The sequence below is a fragment of the Hemiscyllium ocellatum genome, chromosome 30 (assembly GCF_020745735.1).
Source record: "Hemiscyllium ocellatum isolate sHemOce1 chromosome 30, sHemOce1.pat.X.cur, whole genome shotgun sequence".
In the NCBI taxonomy this organism is placed as follows: domain Eukaryota; kingdom Metazoa; phylum Chordata; class Chondrichthyes; order Orectolobiformes; family Hemiscylliidae; genus Hemiscyllium; species Hemiscyllium ocellatum.
In genome coordinates this window covers 37027428-37043941 of record NC_083430.1, presented here as the reverse complement: position 1 = coordinate 37043941, position 16514 = coordinate 37027428, and the positions used below count along the sequence as shown (strand labels likewise).

Below are 16514 nucleotides of genomic sequence, written 5' to 3'. Positions count from 1 at the left end.
GTCAGTAAATCCAACTGGTCTTTGCTGGGATTTCTGCTTTCCATGAACTCCCCCATCCCCTCTTGATTTTACTCTATTAATATAGCTCTCTATTTGTTTCTGCCTCTGCACTTACCTTGGTTCCTCTGAAATGTATTCACATTAAGTACTCCATGACTTATAGCATCGCATATACCAATGATATTCTGAGTGAAGGGTTTTCCTGAATTCTGTACTGGATTTATCAGTAACTGCCAAATATTTATGTACCCTAGTTTTCACATAAGTGGAAACATCAGTTCAATAATCACCCGATTTAGTCATTTCAGAATTTTACTGAGCACTGTTAAATTACCTCTCAGTCTCTCATTTATACAAATAAATACTGTAATCTATTCAATATCCCCTGATAGTTATAACCTCTCAGTTCTGCGAACATCAATGTAGATTTTTTTATAGATCTTCTGCACTGCCTTGAGGACAGTTGGTGCACAATCAGTCTGTCACAATTGTTAGGTGGCACAGATTTTGTCCGGAGGGAATTTGGTGGCAGGTGGAGTTTGATGTGGGGTAGTGTGAGGATCCAGGAAAGTTGGAACAGAGGGATTCTAAATGTTTAGAAACTGTGATCAATGCAGGAGTGGAGGGAATTGTGGACCCATATATATAAATCATGCTAACCAAGTAGACAAATACAAAAAAAGTTAACAAAGATGCGAATGTTGGTCCTTATATTTAAGATAGAATGTGATTCGATTGGCGCTACGTTTTGTAAAGATGTGGTCAAACTGCACTAGAACACTTTTAGTTACCTTATAGAATGTATCAGCTGTGAAAAGGATGCATTACAGATTTATCAGATATCTCATGATATCAAGAAATTACCAAAGGCACTGTGCACTGGGCCCTGACAACAATAGTTTTCCAGCAATGGTACTGAAATCCTCAGAATTTGATGCGTTCTAGCCAAGCTGTTCCAGTAAAGCTATGACACTGTTATCTATCCGGCAATGTGGAAAATTGTCTAATTATGCCTTATTCACAAAAAAGAGACAAATCAAACTGAATCAACTACCCCCACCAGTATACTCTGAATCATTAACAAAGGCGATTAGCAATGCTTACAAGCAACATTTAGTAATAATGGACGCTGAGTTTGCATTTCAGCTGGTCTACTCAGATCCTGACCTCATTCAAGTCTTGGTCCCTACATGAACAAAGAGCTAAACTGCAGGTGTGAGGTAAGCGCAACTGCCATCAAGGCAACATTTGACTGAGTTTGAGATCAAGGAGACATGAGCAAAATTGCAGTCAATGGGAATCAGAGAGAAAACTCACCACTGTTTCTAATCACATACAGCACATATGAAGATTGTTGGAGAACAATCATTTCAGTCTCAGACTGTCACTACAGGAGTTCCCCAGGGTTGAGTGCCTGGTCCAACCATCTTCAGCTGCTTCATTAATGACTTATCTCCATTAATAGGTCAGAAGCCTGGACTTTTTCTGAAGACTTTTGCTGACCACAAGAACAGGTCAGAGGCAAGAAATTCTGCAGCAAGTGACTAACTTCCTGATTCCCCAAATCATTTCCACCATCCAAAAGGCCCAAGTGAGGAGCATAATGAAATATTTGTCCTCTTGTACGAATGAGTGTGACTCCAACAACACACTTAAGGACAAAGCAGCCCAGTTGATTTGCACTCCACCTGCCAGCTACAACTTTCATTCCCTTCATCATCAATGTACAGTAGCAACAGTGTATACCACATACAGACGTGGGTAAGTGCCATTTGATGGCAATATTATTGCACTGCAGTAACACACCAAGTTTCCTTTGACATCACCTTCCAAACCACCATCTCTATCACCTAAAAAGACAAGAGCAGCAAATGAGTGAGAATAATGCTACCTGTAAGTTCAAATGCATCTTGACTCAGAACTACATTGCCAGTCTTTCAGAATGCCTGGGTTAAAATCCTGTCACGCCCTTCCTAATGGCACTGTAGGTGTGTCTACCCCACATGCACAAAAAGTGGTTCAAAAAGACACCTTCTCAAGGGCAATCAGGAATGAGAAAAAAATGCTGCTGTCACCTCTCCTACATTCAATGAATCAATAAGAACGTAGAACATAAGCACTAGGAGCAGGAGTGGCCCAACATTTCAACTCCCCCTCCCACTCTGCCGAGGACATGGAGGTCCTGGGCCTCCTTCACTGCCACTCCCTCACCACCAGACGCCTGGAAGAAGAACGCCTCATCTTCCGCCTCGGAACACTTCAACCCCAGGGCATCAATGTGGACTGCAACAGTTTCCTCATTTCCCCTTCACCCACCTCACCCTAGTTCCAAACTTTCAGCTCAGCACTGTCCCCATGACTTGTCCTACCTGCCTATCTTCTTTTCTACCTATCCATTCCACCCTCCTCCCTGACCTATCATCTTCATCCCCTCCCCCACTCACCTATTGTACTCCACGTTATTTTCTCCCCACCCCCACCCTCCTCTGGCTTATCTCTCCACCCTTCAGGCTCTCTGCCTTTATTCCTAATGAAGGGCTTTTGCCCAAAACGTCGATTTTCCTGCTCCTTGGATGCTGCCTGAACTGCTGTGCTCTTCCAGCACCACTAATCCAGAATCTGGTTTCCAGCATCTGCAGTCATTGTTTTTACCTAGGAGCAGGAGTAAGCCATCCGGCCCTTTGAGCCTGCTCCACCACTCGATAACGTCATGGCTGATGTTTTCATGGACTCCGACACAATTACCCGTGCTCTCACCATATCCCTTCATTCCTTTATTTTTCAAAAACATCTACCTTAGCTTTAAAAATGTTTACTGAAGTAGCATCAACTACTTCACTGAGCAAGGAATTCCATAGATTAACAACACTCTAGGTGAAGAAGTTCCATCTCAATTCAGTCCTAAATCTGCTCCCCCTCATCTTGAGGCTGTGCCCTCTTGTCCTAGCTTCACTCACCAGTGGAAACATCTTCTCTACTTCTATCTTATCCATTCCCTTCATAATTTTATATGTTTCCATAAGATCCTGCCTCATTCTTCTGAATTCCAATGAATGTAATCCCACTCTACTCAGTCTCTCCTTATAAGTTAACCCCCTCCATTCCAGAATCTACCTAGTGAACCTCCTCTGCACCCCCTCTAGTGCCAGTGCATCCTTTCTCAAGTAAGGAGACCAAAACGGCACACAGTACTCCAGGTGTGGCCTCACCAGCACCCTGTACAGCTGTAACATTACCTCTCTGTTTTTAAACTCAATCCTTTTAGCAATGAAGGACAACATTCAATTTGCCTTCCTAATTACCTGTTGTACCTGCAAACCAACTTTCTGTGATTCATGCACAAGGACACCCATGACCCTCTGTATAGCAGTATGCTGCAACATTTTACCATTCAAGCAATAATCGTTGTTACAGTTACTCCTACCAAAATGGATGACTTCACATTTATTAACATTGTATTCTATCTACCAGACCTTTGCCCACTCACTCAATGGATCTATGTTCCTCTGCAAAGTTTCACAGTCTTCTGCACACTTTGCTCTGCCACTCATCTTAATGTCCTCAGCAAATTTTGACACCGTACACGTGATCCCCAATTCCAAATCTTCTATATAAATTGTAAATAATTGCGATCCCTACACCAATCCCTGAAGCACACCACCAGTCACTGATTGCCAGCCAGAATAGCACTTATTTATCCCCACGCTTTGCTTCCGGTTAGTCAACCAATCCTCTATCCATGCTTATAATTTACCCATAATGCCATGTATCCTTGTCTTATGCAGCAGCCTCTTGTGCTGAGAAGTATAAACAATGCATCAAATTGTGAGGTTGAACTGTGGATACCAGGCCTGCATTTTCTTAATATAATAGACTATAGCGTGATCTAACTGATGGTTACAAAAATTTTTAGATCGATAGAGAGAAATGGTTTCCCCTGAAGACAAGTGCAGAAGAAAGGGGCGGTAAGGGTTAAGTTAGTGTCGGGTTGCTGAGTTAATGTTAGGTAGCACTTCTGCACCAAAAGTGTGCAGAAAACCTGGAATGCTACATTTTTTTAAAAATCACCTGAGGATCAATAAAAATCGACAATTAACAGATTATAGTTATGAGAAGTTATTAAGAATGACCATGTCAGGTAAATGGGATAATGATAAAAATTAAACACAATCAAACTGAATTGCTGAAAGACTCCAGTATTCAGGTTGCCTAAACCTATTCCTACTCTCTTTCTACCTCTGCCACCCCTTCTCTCTAAAACATTCTCAAAATTTATGTTTGCTCCCTTTCTGACTCAGAGTCCATTTCCTCATTTGTCACTAGTACACATCTTTAGCTCTTCTGTTCTCATCATATACTATAAAGAGAGTCAGAGATTTACCTGTTACATAGTTGAACTTCAATTATTCCACTTTCACACTGAATTGTATTCCCAGCCCGTCATGTAGCAGGATCACAGGACACTAAGGTAATAGCATTTTTCGAAAAAGTTCAATTTTGTGAGTTTTATTAATTTTTGAACAGATGGAGTGAGGTTGCAAATTCTTCATCCGAGTGTGGGCAAAATCGCTATAACCTGGAAAAGTACACTTCTCTGATGGGCAACCTTTTCAGTTATTTATAGGCACACAGCCAGAAGAAAAATACTTTAATTTGACATGCAAATTTGTGAGATCCCTTATATTTCCATCTTCTACTTCCAGTGTACTTAGCATTCTCATTCATTTCTTAACATAAATTATCATAAAGACCACATGGAGAACATAGGTGCTTGGAGAGTCGGTTGACTGTAACTCAGTTTAAAGGATGTGTAATATTGACATGAATAATGATGCACTGGACCACGTAGAAAAAAGGAGTCCCAACCGGATCTTAAATTTAGTTTTTGTTTGTCTTGAATCCACTGGGTGGGTTTGCACTGACAGTCATATTGTAATCATGTAGGAGGAGCTTATATTCAAAACAGAACCTGATATAAGCTCAGAATTTATCAGTTCTCACAAGATATTTGGCTTTTCCAATGAAGACTGAGTAAGATCGCTCCTGCTAGTTGCCAGTGAAGATGAGAGCAGCTAGTACAGGCTATGTTGATGCTGGTACTTTCTTCCTAAATGCCTCTGAGCCCCTTGACCAGCGAAGGGATTGTGGGACCCAGATTACCATCAGCCGAATTCCCCGACCCATGAACGCCTTCATGGTGTGGGCCAAAGATGAGAGGAAGAGGCTGTCTTTGCAGAATCCCAACCTTCAGAACACAGAGCTCAGCAAACTGTTGGGTAAGGATTGGCAGAGTAGCGAATGGTGCCAATGCTCTGTATTTTACACACTTAAACAGCCTATCAAAGAAAGTTACCATATTGTTAAGATGTTCTCTCATGTCAGTTTTTGAAATTCGTAGATTACTGGTTATGGCTATGTTATTTCCTTTACAGCATGCTATATGTACATTGAAAGACAAATGACATTTCTTTCTTTCTCCTTATGTGTGCTGCAACACATTATCCAACTGTGTAAAATTATGATTCTATGTGTCAGAATAAGCTATTTCCACATATGAATGTGTGTGAGTGCAACTGTTTCTTTGTGTTTTTCATGTAAGTGAATACATACCCTTGCATAGCTACAGATACAATTTCATATACGTGCATATACAAATACATTTGTACATAGATATACATAGGAGCTTATGATTATGAAAGTATTAATGTGTAAAGAAAGAAAAAGAGTTTGTATTTCCATAGCACCCCTCAAAAACTTTCCAGGTAGTGAATTACTTAGAGACGTACTGTCATTGTTGTAATGTGGGAAATTTACAATCAGCATGCTATCAGAAATAGCAAGTGGATAACCAGATAATCAGTTTTAGTTATGCGTGTTAATGGATAATTGTTGATTTGGATAGTAGGAAGAAGTCCTCTGTCAAAATAGCATCATCAAATCTCCTAGAACCACCCAAAAGAACAAGTGTAGTTTCAGTTTATTGACCACCTTAAAAGATGACAGTTGCAATAGAATAATTTCCTTTGTGCCACCTGCTGTACCACTGATGACAACTTTTATAATCCAGGATCATATCTGAACTTAGGAAATGAGGGTGTAATATTTCTGCATTGGTAGAATTCACACTGCTTCTCTTTCACTGAAATAACTTTGCTCTTGTTGCCCTCAAACAACTTTCCGTGCGAAACATTCTCTCCATCAGTGAATGCAGTGAGGAGCCTTAGCTCTACAGAACAAGGCTGGACACTTCTATTCTGGTCAGACATCTTGCTCACTTGCTGAAGAGGTGGCAAGGCAGCTGCCCTGATCCTCAGGTACAAGGCTCACCACATCATCTTGCAATCAGACAGTTTATACAGCAAATATAGGCCTCCAAAATTAGGTCCCTGGAGACATAAGTCTCCACCCAGCTAGAGCTGCCAGCCAAGCAGAGGTCAACAGGTCTCCCATTTGATAAGCCCACATGGACGTCATGGCTATGCCTAGAGTACACCGAACGTCCTGAGGACTAAGCTCTTACATCAGTATTTTTGTGTATAATTGCAGTCCAGGTGAGCTGAAGTCCTTTAGTGCTCATTGATTAGTCACTGAAGGGCCTCAACAGATGCTAGAGTGGCAAAATAAAGCTCGGGCCACCCCCTCTCAAATTTATTCCAGGAAAAGATAGGAAGACAGTGACATTTATCACAAAAGCTGATAAATCACCTAGTTTAGTGAAAAGTGTTAGGGGATATGGGCCTGATGTGTAGAGTTAGACTGCATCAGACTTCTTCTCACAGAATGATGGAAAAGGCTCAAGGAGTTAACGGTCTTCTCCTTTTGCAATGTAACACCCAAGACAGCTTACATTTGTGTTACCAATGATATCTTTAAGCAGGTAGAGATTAAGATAGCCCAATTCAGGCCATGCCCACTGAGTAAAAGCAAACCTGGAGATTAAAACATTAAATTTTGTCAGTTGCACTGCACTCATTTCTTCTGGGAAAAATGTTTTCATATCAGAACATATTTGATTTACTAAGTAATGGAGGAGAAAGTGAGGACTGCAGATGCTGGAGACCAGAGTTGAAAAAGTAGCGCTGGAAAAACAAAGCAGGCCAGGCAGCATCCGAGGAGCAGGAAAATCGACGTTTCGGACATAAGCCCTTCTTCAGGAATGAGGCTGGTATGCCAGGCGGGCTGAGATAAAAGGTAGGGGGGGGAGGGAATTTGGGGGAGGGGTGCTGGGAATACGATAGGTGGAAGGAGATGAGGGTGAGGGTGATAGGCCGGAGAGGGGGTGGGGACGGATAGGTCGGGAAGAAGATTGCAGGTCAAGAGGGTAGTGCTGAATCTGAGGGTTGGGACTGAGCTAAGATAGGGAGAGGGGAAATGAGGAAGCTGGAGAAATCTACATTCATCCTGTGTGGTTGGAGGGTTCCTAAGCAGAAGATGAGTTGCTCTTCCTCCAGGCGTCTTGTGGTCAGGGTCTGGTGATGGAGGAGGCCAAGAACCTGCATGTCCTTGGCGGAGTGGGAAGGGAAGGGGAGTTAAAGAGTGCAGCCACAGGGGCAGTTGGGTTGATTGATGTGGGTGTCCCAGAGGTGTTCCCTGAAACGTTCCACAAGTAGGCGGCCTGTCTCCCTAATGTAGAGGACACCACATCGGGTGCAACGGATACAGTAAATGATGTGTGTGGAAGTGCAGGTGAATTTGCGATGGATATGGAAGGATCCATTGGGGCCTTGGAGTGAGTTGAGGGGGGAGGTTTGTTTTGCACTTCTTGCGGTTGCAGGGGAAGGTGCTGGGAGTGGAGGTTGAGTTGGTGGGGGGTGTGGATCTGACGAGGGAGTCGCAGAGGGAGTGGTCTCTCCGGAACGCTAATAGGGGTGCAGAGGGAAATATATCCCTGGTGGTGGGGTCTGTTTGGAGGTGGCAGAAATGATGGAGGATGACACGATGTATCTGGAGGTTGGTGGGTGGAACGTGAGGACCAGTGGGGTTCTGTCCTGGTGGCGATTGGAGGGGCGGAGTTCAAGGGCGGAGGTGCGGGAAGTGGAGGAGATCCAGTGGAGAGCGTCGTCGACCACGTCAGAGGGGAAATTGCGGTCTTTGAAGAAGGAGGCCATTGGGTTGTTCGGTAGTGGAATTGGTCCTTCTGGGAGCAGATGTGGCGGAGGGGAAGGAATTGGGAATATGGGATGGCATTTTTACAGGGGGCAGGGTGGGAGGAGGTATAATCTAGGTAGCTGTGGGAGTCGGTTGGTTTGTAGTAAATGACTCCGTTGAGTTGGTCACCCGAGATAGAAATGGAGAGGTCTAGGAAGGGGAGGGAGGAGTCTGAGGCGGTCCAGGTAAATTTGAGTTCGGGGTGGAAGGTGTTAGTAAAGTGGTTGAATTGGGAGAAAGTGTAGACTGCAGAAGCTGGAGATAAGAGCCGAAAAATGTGATGCTGGAAAAGCGCAGCAGGTCAGGCAGCATCCAAGGAGCAGGAGAATCGACATTTTGAGCATAAGCCCTTCTTCAGGAATGAGGAGGGTGTGCCAAGCAGGCTAAGATAAAAGGTAGGGAGGAGGGACTTGGGAGAGGGACGTTGGGAATGCGATAGGTGGAAGGAGGTTAAGGTGAGGGTAAGGGTGATAGGCCGGAGAGGGGGTGGGATGGAGAGGTCGGGAAGAAGATTGCAGGTCAAGAAGGCGGTGCTGAGTCCGAGGGTTGGGACTGAGATTAGGTGGGAGGATGGGAAATAAGGAAGCTGGAGAAATCTACATTCATCCCGTGTGGTTGGAGGGTTCCTAGGCGGAAGATGAGGCGCTCGTCCTCCAGGCATCATGTTGCCATGGTCTGGCGATGGAGGAGGCCAAGGACCTGCACGTGCTTGGCGGAGTGGAAGGGGGAGTTAAAGTGTTCAGCCACGGGGCGATTGGGTTGGTTGGTTCTGGTGTCCCAGAGGTGTTCTCTGAAACGTTCCGCAAGTAGGCGTCCTGTCTCCGCAATGTAGAGGAGGCCACATCAGGGTCAGCGGATGCAGTAAATGATGTGTGTGGAGGTGCAGGTTAATTTGTGACGGATATGGAAGGATCCCTTGGGGCCTTGAAGGGAAGTGAGGGGGGAGGTGTGGGCGCAAGTTTTGCATTTCTTGCAGTTGCAGTAGAAAGTGCCAGGAGTGGGGATTGGGTTGGTGGGGGGTGTGGACCTGGCAAGGGAGTCGCAGAGGGAGTGGTCTTTCCGGAACACTGATAGGGGAGGGGAGGGAAATATATCCTCAGTGGTGGGGTCTGTTTGGAGGTGGCGGAAATGACGAAGGATGATTATGATGTATCTGGAGGTTGGTGGGGTGGTAGGTGTGGACCAGTGTAGTTCTGTCCTGATGGCGATTGAAGGGACAGGGTACAAGGGCAGAGGAGCGGGAAGTGGAGGAGATTCGGTGGATAGCATTGTCAATCACGTCTGGTAAATTGCGGTCTTTGAAGAAGGAGACCATCTGGGTTGTTCGGTATTGGAATTGATCCTCCTGGGAGCAGATGTGGCAGAGGCGAAGGAATTGGGAAAATGGGATGGCATTTTTACAGGGTGTAGGGTGGGAGGAGGTGTAATCTAGGTAGCTGTGGGAGTCGGTCAGTTTATAGTAAATGTCCGTGTTGCGTCGGTCGCCCGAGATAGAAATGGAGAGGTCTAGGAAGGGCAGGGAGGAGTCTGAGATGGTCCAGGTAAATTTGAGGTCAGGGTGGAAGGTGTTAGTAAAGTGGATGAACTTTTCAACCTCCTCATGGGAGCACGAGGTAGCGCCAATACAGTCATTGATGTAGCGGAGGAAAAGGTGGGGGAGCTGTGCCAGTGTAGCTGCAGAAGATGGACTGTTCCACATATCTGACGAAGAGGCAGGCATACCTGGGGCCCATGCGGGTGTCCATGCCTACTCCTTTGGTTTGGAGGAAGTGGGAGGATTGGAAGGAGAAGTTGTTCAGAGTGAGGACCAGTTCAGTCAGTCGAAGGAGGGTGTCAGTGGAAGGGTACTGGTTGGTTCAGTGGGAAAGGAAGAAGCAGAGGGCTATGAGGCCTTCGTGATGGGGAATGGAGATGTATAGGGACTGGATGTCCATGGTGAAGATATGGTGTTGGGGGCCGGGGAAGCGAAAATCATGGAGGAGGTAGAAGGCGTGGGTGGTGTCCCGAACGTAGGTGGGGAGTTCTTGGACTAAGGGGGACAGGACAGTGTCGAGGTATGCGGAGATGAGTTCGGTGGGGCAGGAGCAGGCTGAGGTAATGGGTCAGCCAGGGCAGTCGGGTTTGTGGATTTTGGGCAAGACGTAGAAACGGGCGGTGCGGGGTTGCGGGACTATGAGGTTGGAGGCGATCGATGGGAGATCTTCTGAGGTGATCAGGTTATGGATGGTCTGGGTGATGATGGTTTGGTGGTGGGAGATGGGGTCATGGTCAAGGGGGCAGTAGGAGGAGAAGTCCGCGAGTTGGCGTCTAGCTTCAGCGGTGTAAAGATCAGTGCACCAAACTACCACTGCGCCTCCCCCATCTGCCGGTTTGATGGTGAGGTTGGGGTTGGAGCGGTGGGAGTGGAGGGCTGCACTTCCCGCACTTCCGCCCTTGAACCCCACCCCTCCAATTGCCACCAGGACAGAACCCCACTGGTCCTCACCTTCTACCCCACCAACCTCCGGATACATTGTATCATCCTCCGTCATTTCTGCCACCCCCAAACAGACCCCACCACCAGGGATATATTTCCCTCTCCACGCCTATCAGCATTCTGGAGAGACCACTCCCTCTGCAACTCCGTCATCAGGTCCACATCCACCACCAACCCAACTTCCACTCCCGGCACCTTCCCCTGCAACCGCAAGAAGTGCAAAACTTGCACCCATACCTCCCCCCTCACCTCCCTCCAAGGCCCCAATGGATCCTTACATATCCATCGCAAATTCACCTGTACCTCCACACACATCATTTACTGTATCCATTGCAGCCGATGTGGTGTCCTCTACACTGGGGAGACAGACGCCTGTTTCAGGGAACCTCTCTGGGACACCCGCACCAACCAACTCAACTGTCCTGTGGCTGAACACTTTAACTCCTCCTCCCACTCCGCCAAGGACATGCAGGTCCTTAGTCTCCTCTATCACCAGACTCTGACCACATGACACCTGGAGGAAGAGCGCCTCATCTTCTGCCTAGGAACCCTCAACCTTATCTCAGTGCCAACCCCCGGATTCAACACCGCCCCCTTGACCTGCAATCTTCGTCCCAACCTCTCCGTCCCCACCCCCTCTCTGGCCTATCACCCTCACCCTCACCTCCTTCCACCTATTATATTCCCAGTGCCTCTCCCCCAAATTCCCTCCCCCCTACCTTTTATCTCAGCCCGCCTAGCACACCAGCCTCATTCCTGAAGAAGGGCTTATGCCCGAAACGTCGATTCTCCTGCTCCTCGGATGCTGCCTGGCCTGCTTTGTTTTTCCAGCACCTCATTTTTCAACTTTACTAAGTAATGGTCAAGTGTACTTCAATGTGTCAAATATATGGTGATGTTTGTAGAATTAACAATTCAGGTTGTTGACATTTGGAATGGCTACTACCCTTTCTGCAGATGCTCCCTGTGGATTTTCAGCAGTTCAGGTCTGTAATAAATCTCAGCAAAAAGAGCTATCAAAAGAAAAGCTTTGCCAAAGAGGAGGATAGAACAGTTGAAGAGTAGATTACTTACAACAAGTCCACGTCGACCCACCGAAGCACACCCATTTCCCTACATTTACCCCTGCACCCAACACTATGGGCAATTTAGCATGGCCAATTCACCTAACCTTTTTGGACTATGGGAGGAAACCGGAGCACCTGGAGGAAACTCACACAGACACAGAGAGAATGTGCAAACTCCACACAGTCAGTCGCCTGAGGCGGGAATTGAACCCAGGTCTCTGGCACTGTGAGGCAACAGTGCTAACCACTGTGCCACCGTGCCGCTCCTCATGGAGCATATAAAATCAGGAATACACAAAAAAGTTGAATTGAAGAAGTGCAGGGAATATGGAGACTTAGGAGGATGTGGCACAATTAGGGAGAGGTGAATCCAAGGAAGGATTTGAACACAAGGATGAGAAATTTAACACAAAGAAGACAGTGGAGGTGAGCGAGCACATGGTGATGGGTGAAAGTTAGGATACAATTAATTAATTAATTTCTGATGAGTTCAGGTTTATTCAGGTTCAGGGATCATTTTCCAGGATGATGTTAATAAATTGCTTACTGCGCTGCAGAAGTGGCTGTACATCCTGGTCAACACTTGTTCCTGGTTCATAAAGGTCAGCACAGTGTAAGGCTGGTCAGGAGAGAATTGAAATAGTCTTGTCTAAAGTTAACAAAGACATGGATAAAGATTTACCATGAAGATGAGCTAGGCATTCGAAAACAAAGGGCAATGCGCTAATAGGATACCCTAATTGAAATTTGAGCAGGAAATGTCTCCAATTAAAGACATTCAGGTATTAGTTGAGATCTAATGGAGATTATGTGATCTTAACAATTGGTTCATAGAGCTAATGAATCCTGCTGAATTTATCCAGAAAGAGGCCATCATTTATTGAGCACTTTTCATGAGTTCACAATGCCCCAAAGTGCTCTACAGCCAGTATGTTTGCTGTAATTATAGAGTCATAGAGTCATAGAGATGTACAGCATGGAAACACTACACTTAAAAAGTATTGACAAAGTGCAGTCAAGAGCATGAGATTTAGAATAGGATATTGGGTAGTAGTAGAACGAGATCCAATTATATCCTCCAATGAGGAATTGGCTAAATACTTGAAACCGAATAAAATGAGGGATATACAGAAAAAGCAGAGGAGTGGAACAAATTGAATAACGCTTCAAAAGAATCAGTACATATTCTTGAATTTGACATTGCTTGTCAAGAATAGACATGTTTTGTGCTATATTATTCTAAAGTTCTATGATTCTATCTGCTTAAATGCTGTATAATCAGAATTATTTCTTTCTGACTTTTTTACCTCATCTCCAACCAGTCTCAATGATCCTCCTTCTTTCCTTTACCAGGGCGGTGTTGGAAATCACTTACTGTGGTGCAGAAACGGCCATATATCCTGGAAGCAGAGAGGTTGCGGGTTGAACACATGTTGGAGTATCCCAACTACAAATACAGGCCACGACGAAAAAGCCAAACCCGTGGCCCCTACAGGAATGGCATTTCTGCTCCCAGGGATGGCACTGACCAGCTGGAATCTGCAGGCCTTCAAGACAAGGAACTGCCCACCAGCACCCAGACAATGGATCATATCAGCAGCCCAAACCTCCCCCCAAAAATAAATTCACCCTCCAGTATGCCAGAAACCTTCCCTTTTGGGAAACAGCCTCCAGTCTCCAGAGAGCAACTTACTCACCAACTTCGCTCATCAGAAACAGGGAATGTGTTGACTGGGATGGAATGGTCGAGGTCTCATCCAGGTTATAGTCATCCCGAAACCAAATGGAGTCCAAATGGCAGCCAATTCCACCAGCCAGGCCCACTGCTCCCTCCCCATGATACAGCGCTGTGTTCTCACAACACAGGAGTAGGAACCTCTCCATTGGTCGGAAGTTTAGCCCAGTGCTGTGGTCAGCTATGTCAAGCTCCGCAAACAGTGAACAGCTCAGAAGCCCTTGATAGTTTGTGCTATGCTGAACTACTGGCTGATGTGGATCGCAATGAGTTTGACCAGTACCTCAACAATGACTCCTGGTCCGATCCACTTGGCCATCTATTGAATGAGAAGGTCTTTGGGAGCAATGACACCAGTGAAACTGATCTTGTGTCTGTGTTGGCTGACATGAACACAGCCTGTTATAATACCATTTCCAGATTCATTTGACACTCTTTCATAATGGCACTCTCAGTACAGCAGGTGATAGAGGGCTGCACATCGAGGTGCTACCTTTCAGAACAGTCATGAAACTGATGGCTTACGTATCTCTGATATCCTGGTCCAATATTTGAGACTTAATCTATACCACTCAAAACAGATTATCTGACCATTATTACATTGCTAATGTGAGAGCTTGCCATGTGAATGCTAGCATTTCCTACATTACAGCAGTGACTTTAGAGGTACAGCATTACATTAGTTCTAAAATACTTTGGAATGTCAAAAAGTCGCTGTATAGAATCACGTCTTTCTATCAGACTTTCTTTACCTTGCATTCTTTCTCAGCCAATGAATAGAGTGGATGGAAATGAGAGGATTGTAAGTCTTTTATTATAGAAAGAATAGATCTAATTTTTTCATGAATATCATAGTAATATGTTGATTTTGATAATCAATCAACAAATATATTTGTAGTACTAGTTTCAAATTTATATTTTAAAAATTTAGTTTTAGGCTTCTTGGGTCATAAAGATCAAATTTGGCAGAGTTTCCGCAAGCAGAGTGAATCTGGGAGGAGCTGACAAGTATGTCTTGGGAGTTCCAATATGAAGCAGAATAAAATGTGAGAAAAATATTGGAGAATAATGTTTTGTAAAAAAGTAGAGGATTCACTGTAGAGGCCAATTCTCTGGTATATTTAACAGCTCGAGCTATATTCCTTGCTTTAGTTACTGTGGTAATTTTCCAACCTGACCTCTAAACATTGGAAACTGAGAGGGTGAAGGGGGAGAAGGATGGTGCTGGGATCCGTTGGGAAGTATTAGAGGGATCTGCTATTTCAATAAATAGAAAGTGGGGAAAGATAAGTCAGATAACACCCCAAGTGGTTGGTAAATTATAATGAAAAGTTTAAGTTTTTCTTGACAAGCTGCACAAAATCTGGAGTCAGTTTTATCAACAAAAGGTACATTGGGGTGGAGAGCAGGGTGCGGTGAGTCAGGGCTGTGACTCATTGATTGGTGAAAGCAAGTGGGCACTGATTTTCCTCTTATGGCCTCCAGGGCTGAATTGCTGCAGCTGGGGGTGAGTCATAGTGGAGGAGAGTGACAAAAAAGTTGCATTGATGGCAGTTTTCCACCTCCATTTGCAACCTAGGTCATTTTCCAAAGGGCAAGAGGATGTGAGAGCATGAGAATTTAGTTGCGCAATCAGGAAATCAAACCAATAAGAGGCTCAATAGGACCCTGCCTTTACATTTCTTCAGATCTTCATGGTTTCTGGAGATTGTAAGGTATGTCAAATGTGGAGCAGCTGAAGAGTGGCAAAACAGGATAGGCTTAGGTTTGAATGGAAAAACATCAAGTGGAGCCAAATTGATTTAGAAGGGGAGGTATGACTTTCACACAGTAAGGCTAAATAGCCTTTTCCCAGGTCACAGGTTCCTATTCTGTCCCAGATCCTAGGGCCAAAATCTCTCAGGGAAAGCAGACTGTTTGCCCCTTCCCTTTCCCCCCACCACATATCCCCTCATCCTTTCAGCAGGAAAGTTAATAGGCAACCAAATGACTAAGAAGTTTGACCTGCAGCTCTGACCTGGCCCAAATTGGTGCCCCCAGTAGGAAGAAGTCCAACAGTCCGGAGCAGACAGCCAAACAGATTGGAATACATCCTCAGCAGTTCCTGCAGCACCAAGAGCGCCTGAGTGAGTCCTGCTGGTCCCAATGTATCCCACAACAAGGCAATATGGTGGTATTCTACAGGGAGGGGTTTGTCCACTTCAGGATGGAAGTCAGGGGACTGGAAACATGGGGTGGGTGGTTTACAGCAGGCAAGTAAAAAGGAAGGGAAGTATGATCATACTGAATGGGGTACTATCTCTGGGAAGAGTCATGTGGTTGGTCGTACCATCTCTACCTCTGAACCAGAAGCTTTGGGCTCAAATAATACCATAAGATAAAAGAGCAGAATTAGGCTATTCAGCCAATTGAGTCTGCTCTGCCATCCAATCATGACTAATATGTTCCTCAACCCCATTGGCCTGGCTTCTCCCCGTAACCTTGACCTCTTACTAATCAAGAACTTATCTGTCTCTGTCTTAAATACACTCAATGACTTGGCCTCCACAGCCCTCTATGGCAATGAGTTCCACAACCATCCTCTGGTTGAAGGAAGTCCCCCTCATTCTCAGTTCTAAAGTGTCATGCTTTCATTCTGAGGCTGTGCCCATGTATCCTAGTCTCTCCTCCTAGTGGAAATATCTTCTCCACATCCACTCTATAGGCCTCTCACCATTCTGTAACTTTCAATCACATTCCCCCTCATCCTTCAAAACTCCATCATGTACAAACCCAGAATCCTTGACTGCTCCTCATATGTCAAACCCTTCATTTCCAGGATCATTCCTGTAAACCAATGGCAGGCAGTAAGAGTGGGAGAGTTACCTGCTCAGCCAGAGCCATCTGATGCTATAGTGCAATAACCTCCCATGTTAAAATACTCCACATACTGGTTCTTGCCAGAAGTAAACATCATTCTTGTTTCAAATGGATACTGCAATGCGCTATCTTCATCTTGAGGTCAGGTTTTCCTGTCATGTGTTGGGGTGCGCACCCTCCGAAGATTACAACCCCCCTAAACAATCTTTGACCTTGAAAAACATTTCAA

General features: G+C 45.2%; 1 protein-coding gene across 1 annotated transcript; it reads left to right on the top strand.

The window, feature by feature from the left end:
- The first annotated feature begins 5170 nt into the window (after positions 1-5170).
- Positions 5171-13856, top strand: LOC132829807 (transcription factor Sox-7-like). The gene is made up of 2 exons (XM_060847171.1): positions 5171-5276; positions 13045-13856. The coding sequence occupies exons 1-2, from the start codon at positions 5183-5185 to the stop codon at positions 13854-13856; spliced, it is 906 nt and encodes a 301-aa protein (XP_060703154.1). The 5' UTR covers positions 5171-5182.
- The last annotated feature ends 2658 nt before the right edge of the window (positions 13857-16514 follow it).